This window comes from Photinus pyralis, unplaced genomic scaffold (genome assembly GCF_008802855.1).
Source record: "Photinus pyralis isolate 1611_PpyrPB1 unplaced genomic scaffold, Ppyr1.3 Ppyr1.4_LG8, whole genome shotgun sequence".
NCBI classification, from domain to species: domain Eukaryota; kingdom Metazoa; phylum Arthropoda; class Insecta; order Coleoptera; family Lampyridae; genus Photinus; species Photinus pyralis.
In genome coordinates this window covers 33,090,455-33,106,018 of record NW_022170819.1, presented here as the reverse complement: position 1 = coordinate 33,106,018, position 15,564 = coordinate 33,090,455, and the positions used below count along the sequence as shown (strand labels likewise).

Sequence of the window (15,564 nt, the reverse complement as noted above, 5' to 3'; positions counted from 1 at the left end):
GTAGGGTCACTTTCACTTTTACAAGGATATAATAAGTCTTGAACATGAAATTCTTGAGCCATATATATACGCAAAGGTAATGTAATGAATATCTCGAAAATCTGAAATGCACCATGAGATTTTTTACAGTTTTCCCTGATTTGGTTCTTTTCCTCGTTTATAATGATATTTCGTGGTGTCTCCTTCTGAGGGTGCTGCGTAAGCAAATTGAATTGTCTTTAGTCTTAGTTTTAACATCTATGCCGCAGTGATAAATCGTGAAATTTATGCTTGCCTTTAAATGCGTTATAAATATAAGAACAATTTATTTCGTATAAGTAAATCGCGTAATTACATGTAACTAATTAAAACTAGCAATGTGCAGTTATATTAACATACTGAATTAACTGAACGAAACTGGGGTTTATTTAAAAGCTGAACTAGTGACAAAAGGTTCCATTTTTGCCATCCAATGGTATTTTGACGCTCCCCTGAGATAAAGAAATCTTTTCGATGCAGTAATCAAGGTTATCAAACGTGATAAAAATTCCATAAATAAAACTGCTGCGAGGTCATGGTGACTGCAACACAAAACTAGTCTATGGTCAACTTTTAAACGGTTGTTTTTCCCTATTTATAAATGCAAATTACTTTCTGGAATCGTTAAAGCCAAATAGTGCTAATCGCGAATTAACAATGATAATAAACAGTGTTGTTGGAATTTCCCCTTTATCCAAGCTATAAAGCATACGCGACCGGAAAAACAGTAGTAACCACTACGTGGTACGCCTTTGACGATCATGTACATTATTTTTTTTGCATTACTGTCGATTTCCCGTGCGCCATCATTAAATGGTCACCGAACTAACCACAATCCCATAGTGAATACGTCCTGTGGAAGCATTCAAGGGAGTGTTATCCGAAGCGTCCTCGGTAAGTCGATTTACTCCTTCAGAGGGATTCGTTATGCGAAAGCACCGGTTGATGAGCTTCGGTTTGAGGTAAGTCTCCACTTCAGCTGCGGTAGCTTGTAACCTCTTTGAAGCCTCCAGTGCCTGCAGAGAAATGGGAAGGCTTGTACGATGCGACCAAAGACGGACCGCTTTGCCCACAACCTGGCGACATACCAATTTCTGAAGACTGCCTTCGATTAAACGTGTACACGACCAAAGTAAGTCCAAACACAGTCAGTCAGTAGTAGTCTAACAGCATTCTTCAGCTACCCTCAGCGCATCACAATCCAAAACGGGCGGTGATGTTCTACATGCATCCCGGTGGTTTTTACGCTTTCTCATCCGTCAGTAAATGGACCGGCCCCCAATACTACCTCGACCAAGACGTGGTGCTGGTCACCATCAACTACAGATTAGGCTCACTAGGTACTGGTGACCGTGACGTTCAAAATGCTCATGCCCACTTTTAGGTTTTCTTAGTACAGGTGATCGTCTAGCTCCCGGAAACAACGGATTAAAAGATCAGGTGGTCGCTTTGAAGTGGGTCAAAGAGAACATTCGCGCTTTTGGAGGTGACCCAAATTTGGTGACCATTGTTGGTTACAGTGCCGGAGGTGTAAGCGTGGCCTCACATTTACTGTCGCCAATGTCTAAAGGTAACGCTTTTGCTTCCGAGCGGTTACAAAATTCCACTTCGCAGGATTATTTCATCGAGCCATCGCCATGAGTGCCATGGTCTTTGGTCAAACGCCCATAGGAAACCACCAGTACCATCTCGCGCAGAAGCAGGCTCGATTGGTGGGATGCCCGGACGATACTTCGGAAAATATACTCAAGTGCCTAAGGACGAAGAGTGCCAAGGAGCTGGGAGATTCCCTAGGAGGCTTTGCTGTAATTTTCTACGCCTTCAACTATTTTTATTAACGTAAGTTGTAGGAGTACGGTAGCGATCCAGTTTCAATCTGGACGCCAGTGATTGAATTGGATTTTGGACAAGAGCGGTTTTTCACAGAGCATCCGATTAAAAATGCCCTTAACGGTAATTTCCAGAAAGTTCCGATCATGGCGGGCATTACAACAGAAGAGTTTTCCTATCAGGCTTTAGGTAACGGGCATAACCCAATTGCTTCACCGGTGAAAAATAAATCTTCTAGGAGTAGTCAACAATCCGCAATTGCTAAGGGAAATGGATGAAGAATTCGACAGAGTGGCTCCAATTGCATTTGTCTACGAGCGCAACACTACAAGATCGAAAGCTATCAGTAGAAAGTTAAGGGAGGAGTTTTTGGGACCGGGACCCTTGACCCAGTCGTCCCTCAAAGGTCTTGGATATGTAAGTACATGCAGTAAGGAGAGACTTTTACTCAAACCTTGTAGCTCTACGCAGACGGCGTGGTTGGGTTCGGTGTTAACCGTGGAATTAAAATGTTGGCCGCCAAGAACACGGAGTGCACCTACTACTATCGGTTCAGCTACCCGGGTAGATTTAGTTACTTTTATTTACCCAACACAACCACACCATACGGTGAGCACTATCACGTTGTGATAATGAATGCACGAACTAAATTTAGGGGTTACGCACCATGACGATTTGATTTACATGTTTTACTCTGAGATCTTCCCCAAGTTCAATACGAGTGATCCTGAGTACGAGATGGTAAAGAAATTAACAACGCTGCAAGTGAACTTTGCTTACACAGGGTGAGTATGCGTTCTTTAAGGGCGTGTTAGTGACTTTTCTATATAGGAACCCTACCCCTTCGAGAAGTGCTCTTCTTGATCACACGTTATGGACTCCTATTACTCCCCGGAATGATGTCTACATGGACATCGGTTTACAGTTGAAAATGAAGAAGGGTCTGTACGAAGAACGTTATTCAGTTTGGAATAGCTTATTCCCGTTATCTGATTTTATGTAGTGCACTCTGTTACTTATCCAATAAATTTAGTTTCTGCTGAAATGGCTCTTCCTGTTGTGAACAATCTTATTTATCCCTTTATTCCATTAAGGGCCACTTTTGCAAACTCTTGCTAACTGACAAAACACTTCCATGGAGACGATTATGAGCGCAATTTTTTACCGAGTGAAATACATTTTCAGCAATCTTAATGCAAACAAACACATTGCAAATGGGTTGCCTTCAAAAACTAAGTCAACCCTTAATTAAAATTACTGTAATATTTCTGTCTGCTTCTATCACATGGATGGAGAGCGTCCTTCTCTTTCACACGAAACAATACACATATTTCCATCTCGTGCGCTACTTAAAATTGTGGCAAACATGTGAAAGAGAAGGACGCAGAGTAACAACTGCTCGTGTTGTACACATGCGCTCTTGACTTCACTTAAATTTGTTAGGCAACCTATTTGCAATATGTTTGTTTACATATTAAAATTGCTAAAAAATGTATTTCACTTGGTAAACAGATCGGCAGACCTTATGCGGGATCTTAGACTATAAGAATTGTAGAAAATCAATCAAGGGCAGTTTAAGAGTTGTTTATACATTATTTAAACATAATCTATCAACGAAATAAAAATGTTTACTGTATTACGAAATTTACAACCCCCGCATTCTAAGTATCCTATAAGTTATAGTGTGAATTACTTAAAATAATTTGTAAGCTTAGAGCATACGGAAATTTATTATTCAACAGCAGTTTAAGGGTTGTTTATACATTATTTAAACATAATCTTATGGAGTTGTTTTTGCAGATATGTTTTGTTAGTGCCAGGGACCCGGACCTAAACGAAATAGCGGTTCAGGTTCTGTTGATATTTAAGCGAAAATATTTATAACGGTTCCGGTTCGGTTTCGGTTCTAAAAAGAAATAACGGTTCGGTTTTGCGCATTTTTTTCGGTCCATAACGGTTATTTTCCGTTCTAGTTTTTCAGATAGTATGGCATTCAAAAAATTCATTATAACAACGTGATTTATTAATTAATAGGTGTGAAGAAAATGTCATGAATACCAAAACGTGACGTATAGTTAGTGTAACTAATTTATAACGACAAGGGGAATAAAGGAGGAAGACGGAAATATGTATTTACACTTAATTTATTACTAAAAAACAGAAAATGTTATTTTCTAAAACGTCGCCCCTCCTTTTTTATTTTTTTTAAGTAGAGGCTAAATCAGCGCCACCGCCACCCGTAATGCCTTCAATTTCGACACTTTATTAAAAATTTATAATCCACCGATGGCAATCATAGAGCAATATTTTATCAATTTTCAGGATGTGGTTACCGGCGCGTCCTTCAACTTCCAATAACCTGTTAAAAACGGTAAAAAAACCGAAAAAAGTATTATGGGTTCCGGTTTTCAATACGTTTCCATTTCTGAAGGAATACCGGTTTCGGTTCGGTTTTCGGTCCAGAAAAAAATATCGGTTTCGGTCCGGTTTTCGGTTCTTTTTCGGTCCGGTCCGGATCCCTGTTTAGTGCTTGGTACCTATAAAAATAAAGGGTCACCGTGTATGTAAACTATAAATTTTTTAGGGTCAATTTGGTTGCTAGTAGTAAATTAAACACAAAGTTCGTTCTTTTTATTAAAATTTGACGTTTCATCGTTTTGTAATTTGTTTATTTAATTGTAAAAGGTAGAAATATATGGTTGTATTTGCCCATTATATTAAAAGGTTTATTTGGCCATTGCGATAAGGACATTTGTTATCGCGTTGCGTAAAATGAAATTTAATTAGTTTCAAGATAAGCGCGTTTTCTGACCGATATGAAAACAACAGGTGTGCAGTTTATTTCGAAGTTGGCGGTATTTAAATTTGGTTTTGATTAGCTGGTTGTTTACGAAATGTTTGGGCAGTCAGTCCAAGGATTTGGACACGCCATTCGGCGTTGTCCTAATAAAGTTTTGTAGAAAGAAGTTCAGTAAGGCTAAGGGATTTACAACTTCCCAAAGTGAGGTAACAAAATTCATAAAAAATTTAAAGCATTTCATCCGTATTCGATAAAATCAATCGTTCGAGTGTGCGCCTTTCTACAAGGTTCTCCAAGTATTCGCTAAAGCAAGTTGTTTCTCCCCACCATTCGACAAACCACAAATCTTACAAAACCAGTTCGTGTTATCAATAACAGTAGAAGGAAATTTTGTGATTTTGTCAACAAGAACATCACAGTTAATGACCAGATTATTGGATTATTAAAAACTGGAAGTAATTGAGATTTTTTTTAATTAATTGTCTATCGATCGCTTGCATGCCTGGTATGTGGAAATCAGGCCCTAAAAGCCTCTCTTCCTTTTAGTCTTGTCGATTTGTGTGTAGCCCGAACAAAACTTATATTATGTGATAATGAACAATTTTGTGTTTAATTGAATCCCAAATTTTACGACCCAAACTTAGAATGTTCTTGTTAAATTTGATATTTGAGCCCAAATTTCCTTAAATAATTTCTTGGAGTTGTTGAATGTGATCCAGGTTGCTGAGATTCCTAAAACTTGCACATGCGGTATATTATGTAGGATCTGTAAATACTGTAGGATCTGTTCATTTTGAAGCTCCTGCGATTACTTTCTAGTCCTGCAGTTTCTCTCTTTTTTGGTGACGGAACCTTTTTAAGAAACTAAATTTTTAACATTCCAATGACATCTGTAATTCTTATTAATAATGGGACGTGGAGCACGACATAAATTATGTTCAGAACAGAATACCATATTTTTCCATGAAAACCTAAGCTTGCTATTGTGGACGTCTAAATTAAGTGCCTACAGAATTTTCAGTTCCATAATGACCTGCTATAAAATAAGGTTTTGTACTATACACTCGCCGATAAAGAGAAGCCATCTCAGTTGATTCACTCAGTGGTTACATCATTTTATTGTCGTGTATATAAACGAACTATTTATTTTTACCCAAAATCGTCCTGAAACCTTGATTTCCATGCCTACTTTCTGTCAGGAAATTTTAGTTTCCATGACAGAGGCAGAGTTTCCTGCCGCTTGTCACTTTACTGGTCGCGTTTGTCACTTTACCGGCCGCATTTTTGACATTTCCAAATGTCTATAATGACTCCTGTTATCACGGACAGATTAACATTAATCAAAAGTTCTATTTAAAAATTGAAATTTTATATTAAAATACGATTTTGGGTAAAATTTAAGACAAAACCCGTCAGTAAAATGACATTACCTGACTCGGAAATTAAAGTACTCGATCCCAAAGGGGCCTCGCACTTAAATATTGCCTCGCCAGTAATGTCATTTTCCGGACTTTTATGTAAATAACTATTATCTTAGGTACCCCGCAATATGTAAAAAATTCTGGGCGTATTTGTATATACAGTTTTAATTTTAACCTAGCTATAAACGCTATTTGTAAATATAAACTTTGTGTAAACGAAATTTAACAAGATTTCCCAAATGCTATCTCATTTTATCTAACTAGTGTAAATCCTTTCCAGGAACTGTTTGAAAATTATTAATTGCGGTCGCGAACAAAAAACACATCGGAATTTCCCACTGGAGGTCAAGTTCATTATATATAGTGATCTACTAAGTTGAAAGCATAGTTGCAATTTAAAGCATGAAGTCGCTGTTACTTTTCTTAATTTCCTTCTATTTAGCCAGTGGAAACCATGAATGCCCCATGGTCAGCACCCCATCCGGTGATCTTCAAGGAAGTATCATCCTCAGTGTCCTCGGCAAGCCGATCTATTCATTTAGAGGGATTCGATATGCAAAGGCGCCCGTTGACGAGCTCAGATTTCAGGTAGCGTCATTTTGCTTTTCCGTTTTGCTAACGAGGTACTCTTAAGCCCCCGGTTCCTGTAGGGAAATGGAACGGTGTTTATGACGCGAGCAAAGATGGACCTGCGTGTCCGCAACCAGGGAATTTAACAATTTCTGAAGATTGTCTCCTGCTGAATGTCTACACGACCAAGGTAAGGTTTAATGATCAAAAGCTTCGAGGTAAAATTAAGTTCGACAGCTACCCTCGGCGCATCACAACCCGAAACGACCGGTTTTATTCTACATTCACCCCGGGGGTTTTTATGGGCTGTCGTCTGTGAGTAAATGGGTGGGCCCGCATTACTACCTGGACCAAGACATCGTTCTTGTGACCATCAACTACAGATTGGGCTCCTTGGGTTTCATCAGCACAGGGGATCACTGGGCGCCCGGCAATAACGGCATGAAAGACCAGGTGGTCGCATTGAAGTGGGTGAAAGAGCACATTGCCTCCTTTGGAGGTGATCCGAATTTGGTGACGATTGTTGGCTACAGCGCAGGGAGTCGGAGCGTGTATGCGCACGTGGTCTCCCCCATGTCGAGAGGATTGTTTCATCGAGCCATAGCCATGAGTGCGCACTTCTTTGGCCAACTGCCCCCAGTAAACCACCAATTTCCTATTGCACAAAAGCAAGCCCGTTTGGTAGGATGCCCGGATGATACATCCGAAAATATCATCAAATGTTTGAAGACAAAAAGTGCCAAAGAGATAGCGGATACTTTGCGTGGATTTTCGGTAATTCTTTTCCCTTCCGTGCCTATTTCCAACAAGCCACTTTTAGGAGTTTGGAATCGATCCAGTTGTCGTGTGGTGGCCAGTTGTGGAATTAGATTTCGGCCAGGAGCGGTTCTTGACCGAGGCTCCACTTAAAAGCGTTCTTAAGGGAAACTTCCATAAAGTTCCCATAATGGGCGGCCTAACAGTGGACGAATTTTCTTATCGGGCTTTAGGTAATAGAAGTTGTGTTTTATACGTGCCATAAACTAAAGTATTCCTCAGGACTCGTGAACAATCCAGAATTGCTAAAAACCATGGACGAAGAGTTCGACAGGGTGGCTCCTATAGCGTTTATTTACGAGCGCAATACGACAAGATCTAAAACTGTCAGCCGGAAGTTAAGGGAGGAGTTCTTGGGATTAGAGCCGCTAAGCCAATCGTCGGTTCAAGGTGTTGGCCACGTGAGTATTTTTACCTCGACATCAAACTCTCGGAATTTCTCCTTCTCAAGAGACTCCTTTGTCAATAATTTAATTCATACACGATCAAACGGCTTCTAAGATAAGAAGTTAGCAAGGAGGAGGGCTATGGTTGGTAGAAATTAATTCCTTTCGTTAGAGTACCATAAAGGATAAAACTAGTTCCAATCCCCCCCCTCCCCCACCGCTCCGTACTTTGATAAGAGGACAGGAAGAAGGGCAGTAGTTGGTAGAAGCTGGTTCTTTTCGTTGAGGACCTTTAATTAGAATACAATGAGAGATAAAATTAATTTGTGTTATCTTTAATGTTTGGGTATCAGGAGATGTAAATGGGGTAATTTCGATACATTCCCAAAGTTAACACGGTACATTACGGTCAACCATGTAATACCAACTCGCTTTTCAAATTGTTGAAATCTCACATATTTTTTCAAAATGAATTCATTTGTAATTTCTTTGTCACTGGTCCAAATTAGGTTCAAAAAATGAAGCCAGTATAAAATAATTATAATGATCCCCATTAACTCAAAGTGATTTTTCAGTTATACGCCGATGGAATAGGAGGATTCGGTATTAATCGAGGAATTAAAGCGCTAGCTGCAAAAAACACGGAATGCACTTACTACTACCGGTTCAGCTACCAGGGTAGATTCAGCTACTTCTACTTACCCAACACCACTACACCGTACGGTACGTACTCAGCACCCGACATAATTACGCGACGATCATTTTTCAGGGGTCGTACATCACGACGATTTGCTTTATTTGATCTACTCGGAAAGATTCCCCAAGTTAAACACAAGTGACCCAGAGTACGCGATGGTTAGGAAACTGACAACGCTTCACACGAACTTTGCTTATACAGGGTACGTCAAAATCGTTCGCTAAGCTGTAATTATATAATTTGTTTAACAGAAACCCGACCCCATCAAAAAGTGCGCTTTTTGATAACGAACTATGGGTACCGATTACTCCCGAAAATAACGCATACATGGAGATTGGTAAAAAATTAAAGATGAAGAAGAATCTAAATGAAGAACGGTATTCAGTGTGGCGTGAACTATTCCCTCTGTCCGATTACCAATAGCCTTCTCCGAAACTGAGTAGAGTACGTTTGGAAATGTAGACACTCTTACTGGTAATGCATATAAGCTCGATGTACTTTAATGCCAATAAAATCTATAAGATGCGTTTATTATTCGAAATTTATTAACGACCGGCCTAGATCTCGTATATGATTTTGGATCTTCTATCCATCCGTCCGCCCGTCCCTCTTGAACAGTTTATTTAAATATACAAAACTTTAAATGACTTCCTATATTATCGACGAATGGGAAGTGTAGATGCGATCGAGGACCAACTAATTAAGCGCGCCAGTATATTATCATACCATTAGTAGGAGAGCCCACGATGCTAAATGGGGATTTACTCGAGCTATTGAACTGTTTAGATTAGATAGTAGAAAGAAATAAAGTTATATGACATCCTTCCACCGGTCGGGGGTGCGTCCGCACCTTTTTAATAATAGACAAAAAATAGTCACATGAAAATACTCGAGCGCGTTAGATATTGATAGTGCATATGCCCCAGGTGATATTTGGGTTTGCATGGGGAGGCTTTATGGAAGGGTAGAAAACCGAATTTACTTGAGCGCGTCAGATATTTAGAGAGGATGTTAAGTGAACCCCAAAAAAGTTCTTATTCACGAGACTGACGATTTGAACCTGACGCAAGCTCGGGGCGGCTTTTTGAAAATGCAAAAAATTGAAAAATATTCGATTCGAAGTAAGGTTCAAGTCAGTTCAATAAACCATGGCCACGAAAACTACTCTACAATTTATAGAATACACAAATTAACAGATTCATAAAAGCCTCAGGGTCTACAGACATCAAAAGTTATAGACTAGAAACCAATTTCGAAAGAAAATTCAAAGGGCTGTAACTTTTGAACTAGTAGCCCAATCTTGGAACTGTTTGAAATTATGGATTCTACAGGCCACATTCTATAAGAAAATTTTTTTTCCGGGTCGATCTGAGACAATTTTTTTTTCGGGGCTCAAAAAAAGGCAGTGTATAACCTTCCTTTTTTACTAAAAATCGACTGCACCAAAATTTCTCGGGAAAACACTTTTTCTTATTAATTTTGGTGCGTAGAATCCAAAACAATTCGTACTTTTTCGATCGGACTTCTCAATCAAAAGTTATAGACTACAAACCAATTTCGAAAGAAAATTCAAAGGGCTGTAACTTTTGAACTAGTAGCCCAATCTTGGAACTGTTTGAAATTATGGATTCTACAGGCCACATTCTATAAGAAAAATCTTTTTTCCGGGTCGATCTGAGACAATTTTTTTTTCGGGGCTCAAAAAAAGGCAGTGTATAACCTTCCTTTTTTACCAAAAATCGACTACACCAAAATTTCTCGGGAAAACACTTTTTCTTATTAATTTTGGTGCGTAGAATCCAAAACAATTCGTACTTTTTCGATCAGACTTCTCAATCAAAAGTTATAGACTAGAAACCAATTTCGAAAGAAAATTCAAAGGGCTGTAACTTTTGAACTAGTAGCCCAATCTTGGAACTGTTTGAAATTATGGATTCTACAGGCCCCATTCTATAAGAAAATTTTTTTCCGGGTCGATCTGAGACAATTTTTTTTGAGGGCCTCAAAAAAAGGCAGTGTATAACCTTCCTTTTTTACCAAAAATCGACTACACCAAAATTTCTCGGGAAAACACTTTTTCTTATTAATTTTGGTGCGTAGAATCCAAAACAATTCGTACTTTTTCGATCAGACTTCTCAATCAAAAGTTATAGACTAGAAACCAATTTCGAAAGAAAATTCAAAGGGCTGTAACTTTTGAACTAGTAGCCCAATCTTGGAACTGTTTGAAATTATGGATTCTACAGGCCACATTCTATAAGAAAATTTTTTTTCCGGGTCGATCTGAGACAATTTCTTTTGGGCTTCAAAAAAAGGCAGTGTATAACCTTCCTTTTTTACCAAAAATCGACTGCACCAAAATTTCTCGGGAAAACACTTTTTCTTATTAATTTTGGTGCGTAGAATCCAAAACAATTCGTACTTTTTCGATCAGACTTCTCAATCAAAAGTTATAGACTAGAAACCAATTCCGAAAGAAAATTCAAAGGGCTGTAACTTTTGAACTAGTAGCCCAATCTTGGAACTGTTTGAAATTATGGATTTTACAGGCCACATTCTATAAGAATTTTTTTCCGGGTCGATATATCTGAGACAATTTTTCTTGAGGGCCTCAAAAAAAGGCAGTGTATAACCTTCCTTTTTTACCAAAAATCGACTGCACCAAAATTTCTCGGGAAAACACTTTTTCTTATTAATTTTGGTGCATAGAATCCAAAACAATTCGTACTTTTTCGATCGGACTTCTCAATCAAAAGTTATAGACTAGAAACCAATTTCGAAACAAAATTCAAAGGGCTGTAACTTTTGAACTAGTAGCCCTATCTTGGAACTGTTTGAAATTATGGATTCTACAGGCCACATTCTATAAGAAAATTTTTTTCCGGGTAGATCTGGGACAATTTTTTTTGAGGGCCTCAAAAGAAGGAAGTGAACAACCTTCCTTTTTTACCAAAAATCGACTGCACCAAAATTTCTCGGGAAAACACTTTTTCTTATTAATTTTGGTGCGTAGAAACCAAAACAATTCGTACTTTTTCGATTAGACTTCTCAATCAAAAGTTATAGACTAGAAACCAATTTCGAAAGAAAATTCAAAGGGCTGTAACTTTTGAACTAGTAGCCCAATATTAGAACTGTTTGAAATTATGGATTCTACAGGCCACTTTCTATAAGAAAAATCTTTTTTCCGGATCGATCTGAGACAATTTTTTTTTCGGGGCTCAAAAAGGCAGTGTATAACCTTCCTTTTTTACCAAAAATCGACTACACCAAAATTTCTCGGGAAAACACTTTTTCTTATTAATTTGGGTGCGTAGAATCCAAATCAATTCGTACTTTTTCGATCCAACTTCTCAATCAAAAGTTATAGACTAGAAACCAATTTCGAAAGAAAATTCAAAGGGCTGTAACTTTTTAACTAGTAGCCCAATCTTGGAACTGTTTGAAATTATGGATTCTACAGGCCACATTCTATAAGAAAATTTTTTTTCCGGGTCGATCTGAGACAATTTTTTTTCGAGCCTCAAAAAAAGGCAGTGTATAACCTTCCTTTTTTACCAAAAATCGACTACACCAAAATTTCTCGGGAAAACACTTTTTCTTATTAATTTTGGTGCGTAGAATCCAAAACAATTCGTACTTTTTCGATCAGACTTCTCAATCAAAAGTTATAGACTAGAAACCAATTTCGAAAGAAAATTCAAAAGGCTGTAACTTTTGAACTAGTAGCCCAATCTTGGAACTGTTTGAAATTATGGATTCTACAGGCCACATTCTATAAGAAAAATTTTTTTCCGGTCGATCTCAGACAAATTTTTTTCCGGCCTCAAAAAAAGGCAGTAGGTACTTTTAAGTTATTCAAATATTTGAGAACAATTTAGAAATGTTTAGGGAAAGTTTCCATTGTCACAAAATCAAATATAAAAATCCGATACATCTGAATACCGAACTCGATAGTCTACGTAACTTAAAAACAATAGGGACCTTTCTTATATCCTTAAGACCATTGTACCAATTTTCAAAGCGATCGCACGTTTCTAAACAAGTTATCATGCACACGGACAAGCGGATGGTCAAAAATGGATCTGTTCCAAAATCGCTAGGATTAATTTCAGAAAGGCGTACGTATCATGTGCACGACGTACGATCGCTTTGAAAACTGGTACACGTATTCTTAAGGATATAACTGGTATAAGAAAGGTCCTGGTAGGTACCTCCTATATAATAATATAATAATAATAATACGCTTTTACTCCCCTTAAATTTGTATATAACAATAGAAATATAAAAAAAGCTAACCCCATACAAAGTATAACGTGATTTTTTAAGTAGTATTAAGCCTTTTATCTAGTATACTATTTTAAATTTTTAATGTTTTTGAGTGACAAGTATTTGAATACTTTTTACTGTATTCGAATAGGTACTTATTTTTCAAAGTAAGATAATGAAATACTTTTCAAAGGATTCGAATACTTTTTATAGTATTCGAATACTTATTTTTTTAAGTATTTGAATACTTTTCAATGTATCTGTAGGTATCTAGTATTCGCTTGTGCTGGACGTAAAAGTTTTTAGTATTCAAATACCTTTGATTTGTGTAAAGTATTTACTATTTAGTATTCAAATACTTTTTGAAAGTATTCTGCCCAGCTCTGGAAGCCGTTGAGGTTGCATGCCTCTTGCGATGCCTCCAACAATGCGACAAATCCGGTCTCCGCAGTTGACACTTTAACAGTGAAAGACGAATTTGTTTCCGACATGCCCATGATACAGTATCGAGTCGAGTTCCTTTAGTTAGCATGACCTTTCTCTACACAATCGGGTGCAGACCAGCGCCTCCTTTAGCGTCTTCTGCTTCTCCAGAACTCCCGTTTCTGTCGCAGAAGCGAGCAGGCAGTTGTCCTGGCAGACCTCAAGGTATTCTCTTCAACAGGCGTTGCATCTTCCCAGACGCTCTCTTCATCCTGACCCGCTACGGGAACTGTGGCATACTGAGACACATACACTCAGATAGAGCCACAGCTCATAAAGTTCAGGTCTTTAGCTTTGCAACGCTATGTAACAGCTTTAAACAAAGGCAACAGTAAACGTCAACGCCGAAGGGATGAACGTGGCTTCGATTTGGTTTTGCTCCATACCAGCGTTCAATGGTGTCACAGGGATCGTACTAGAATTAAGGGAGACAATTTTGAAGATAGTTCGTAGTTGCTATGGCTTTATCCCAGAACCGATAGTAGAGTTCGGCCTCGATTAACATGCTCCGAGCCATCTCTACTAAATAACACGCGACCATCATATTATGTACCTCCTTTGCGCTGGTCAGTTATGTCGACTTGACTTATCATAAAACAGAAGAGACGATGTCAGTTTTGTTTTATTACGCCACTGCCAATTATGCCGCGTTTCTCCCCACTCTTATAACTTCCTTTTTATCCATCTCCTGCACTTTTAATGCAAGGTTCTTTTTTTATTTTTTACTCGTAGCATTTTAGGTTGCCACTAATCTCCACAATCACGAATAAGTGAAGTGACGTCACTCACTGGACGTTCATGAACCGAAATTTATTTTTTCAAACGCAGAGTCTCGTAACTTTTCCATTTGTGGAGGTTTTTTAGTGATTCTTTCGAATTTTTGTTTCATTTTCCTTCAATTTTTATAATTAATTTATAAGAAAAAACTGGAAACTTCCATCTATTGCCAAATGTTAATAATAATAATAAACACCTAAGAATTTTAAGAAATCGAAACATTTATTCGACCACCTACAACATTGGATGATTACGATATATTACATATTAAATGATATGATAATAATCAAAACGAAGAGGAAGTATATCCTGTCAAAATAACGATACTATAACTTTATGAGAAATTCTCAAGAGACAAAATAAAAAAAGGATTTGGCCTTAAAGGCTAGCGCATTTTCTATGAATTTATCAGTACTTCCCGAAACGTCATGTAACTATTTATGTACAAAGGAAAATAAGTTATGGCAAAATAATATAAATAAGAAACTTAGCATTGCGCAGTCTGAAAATATGTGATATGTTCGTCTTTACTAGAAGAATCTTTGCTTAAAATTAAAAAAAAAATCTCTGCAAATAAGAAAGTTGATATTGCGCAATGCGCACCTTAATCGTAAAATTTTTCTTGCCCGAGGTGCCAGAGCTAGGAATAAGCTACCGAATGCAAAACGGACGAACTGAATATCTTGAAAATTGTAAGTCGTTAAGGCCTCGGACGGTTGGAAAATGGACTAAAAATGGAAATTTGAAATTGTCAATACACAAAGCTTGGGATTGTATGACATGAGAAACGAAATAGAATTTACGACTTAGATTTTTTAATTCGCTGTAAACCTGTTTCTCAAGGAATGGATAAAATTTTAAGTTCATCAGAAAATTGCTTCAATAGTCCTCGTAACTTCCTAGTAGGAAGTGTATTACTTATTTGTATAGTCTTACATACATTTATGCGTCCATTTTTTAAAATTCAGTTTAGAACACCTTTTCTCGGCCGTAACGCTACAATATTCTAAGAAGATTTCGACTATTAACGCCTAGGCCTTAGGTGTTGCTAGCGAGTAACCTTGGGAACAGGAAAATAGTAATAACAGAGATAGCCAATGGCACTAAAAGCTCTAGGGTGCAAGAAGTGAACTCTGATTTAGTGTTGGGGTATAACTGAAGTGGATGGAATGCATTCAAAACCTGAACCCTCTTACAGACGATATGGGTACCCATTAAAGGGTAATGAAATTGCCATAAGGTCGACAGGCGCTTTTTATAGAAGCCCAACCGTATGTAGAATTGTACAAATAACGGTAGGAAGCTAAGGTTCTACAAAAAGTGCCCTCTGCCTAAAGAGCTAAAGGTCAGTAGGAATGATACAATCTTTTGGTATGTCTCCAAAAAGAAACCTCCACAATATAGGCCTTGAAGCCTCCTTTGCAGGTGCTGTCTGGAGGAAAACTTCTTTTCATCTGTTGTTGCGACACACAAGTTCCTTGGAACTAATAAAGATGC

General features: G+C 37.9%; 1 protein-coding gene across 1 annotated transcript; it reads left to right on the top strand.

Annotated features, from left to right (window-relative positions):
• Positions 1–567: 567 nt before the first annotated feature.
• On the top strand, positions 568–9,069 carry LOC116179555. The gene is given in 17 exon segments (XM_031499353.1): positions 568–980; positions 1,025–1,358; positions 1,403–1,588; positions 1,633–1,823; positions 1,869–2,037; positions 2,087–2,265; positions 2,310–2,457; positions 2,504–2,633; positions 2,680–2,847; positions 6,471–6,657; positions 6,704–6,829; positions 6,877–7,413; positions 7,460–7,628; positions 7,678–7,856; positions 8,417–8,564; positions 8,611–8,740; positions 8,790–9,069. Coding segments are annotated over 17 exon segments (3,354 nt in total). The 5' UTR covers positions 568–779; the 3' UTR covers positions 8,962–9,069.
• Positions 9,070–15,564: the final 6,495 nt, after the last annotated feature.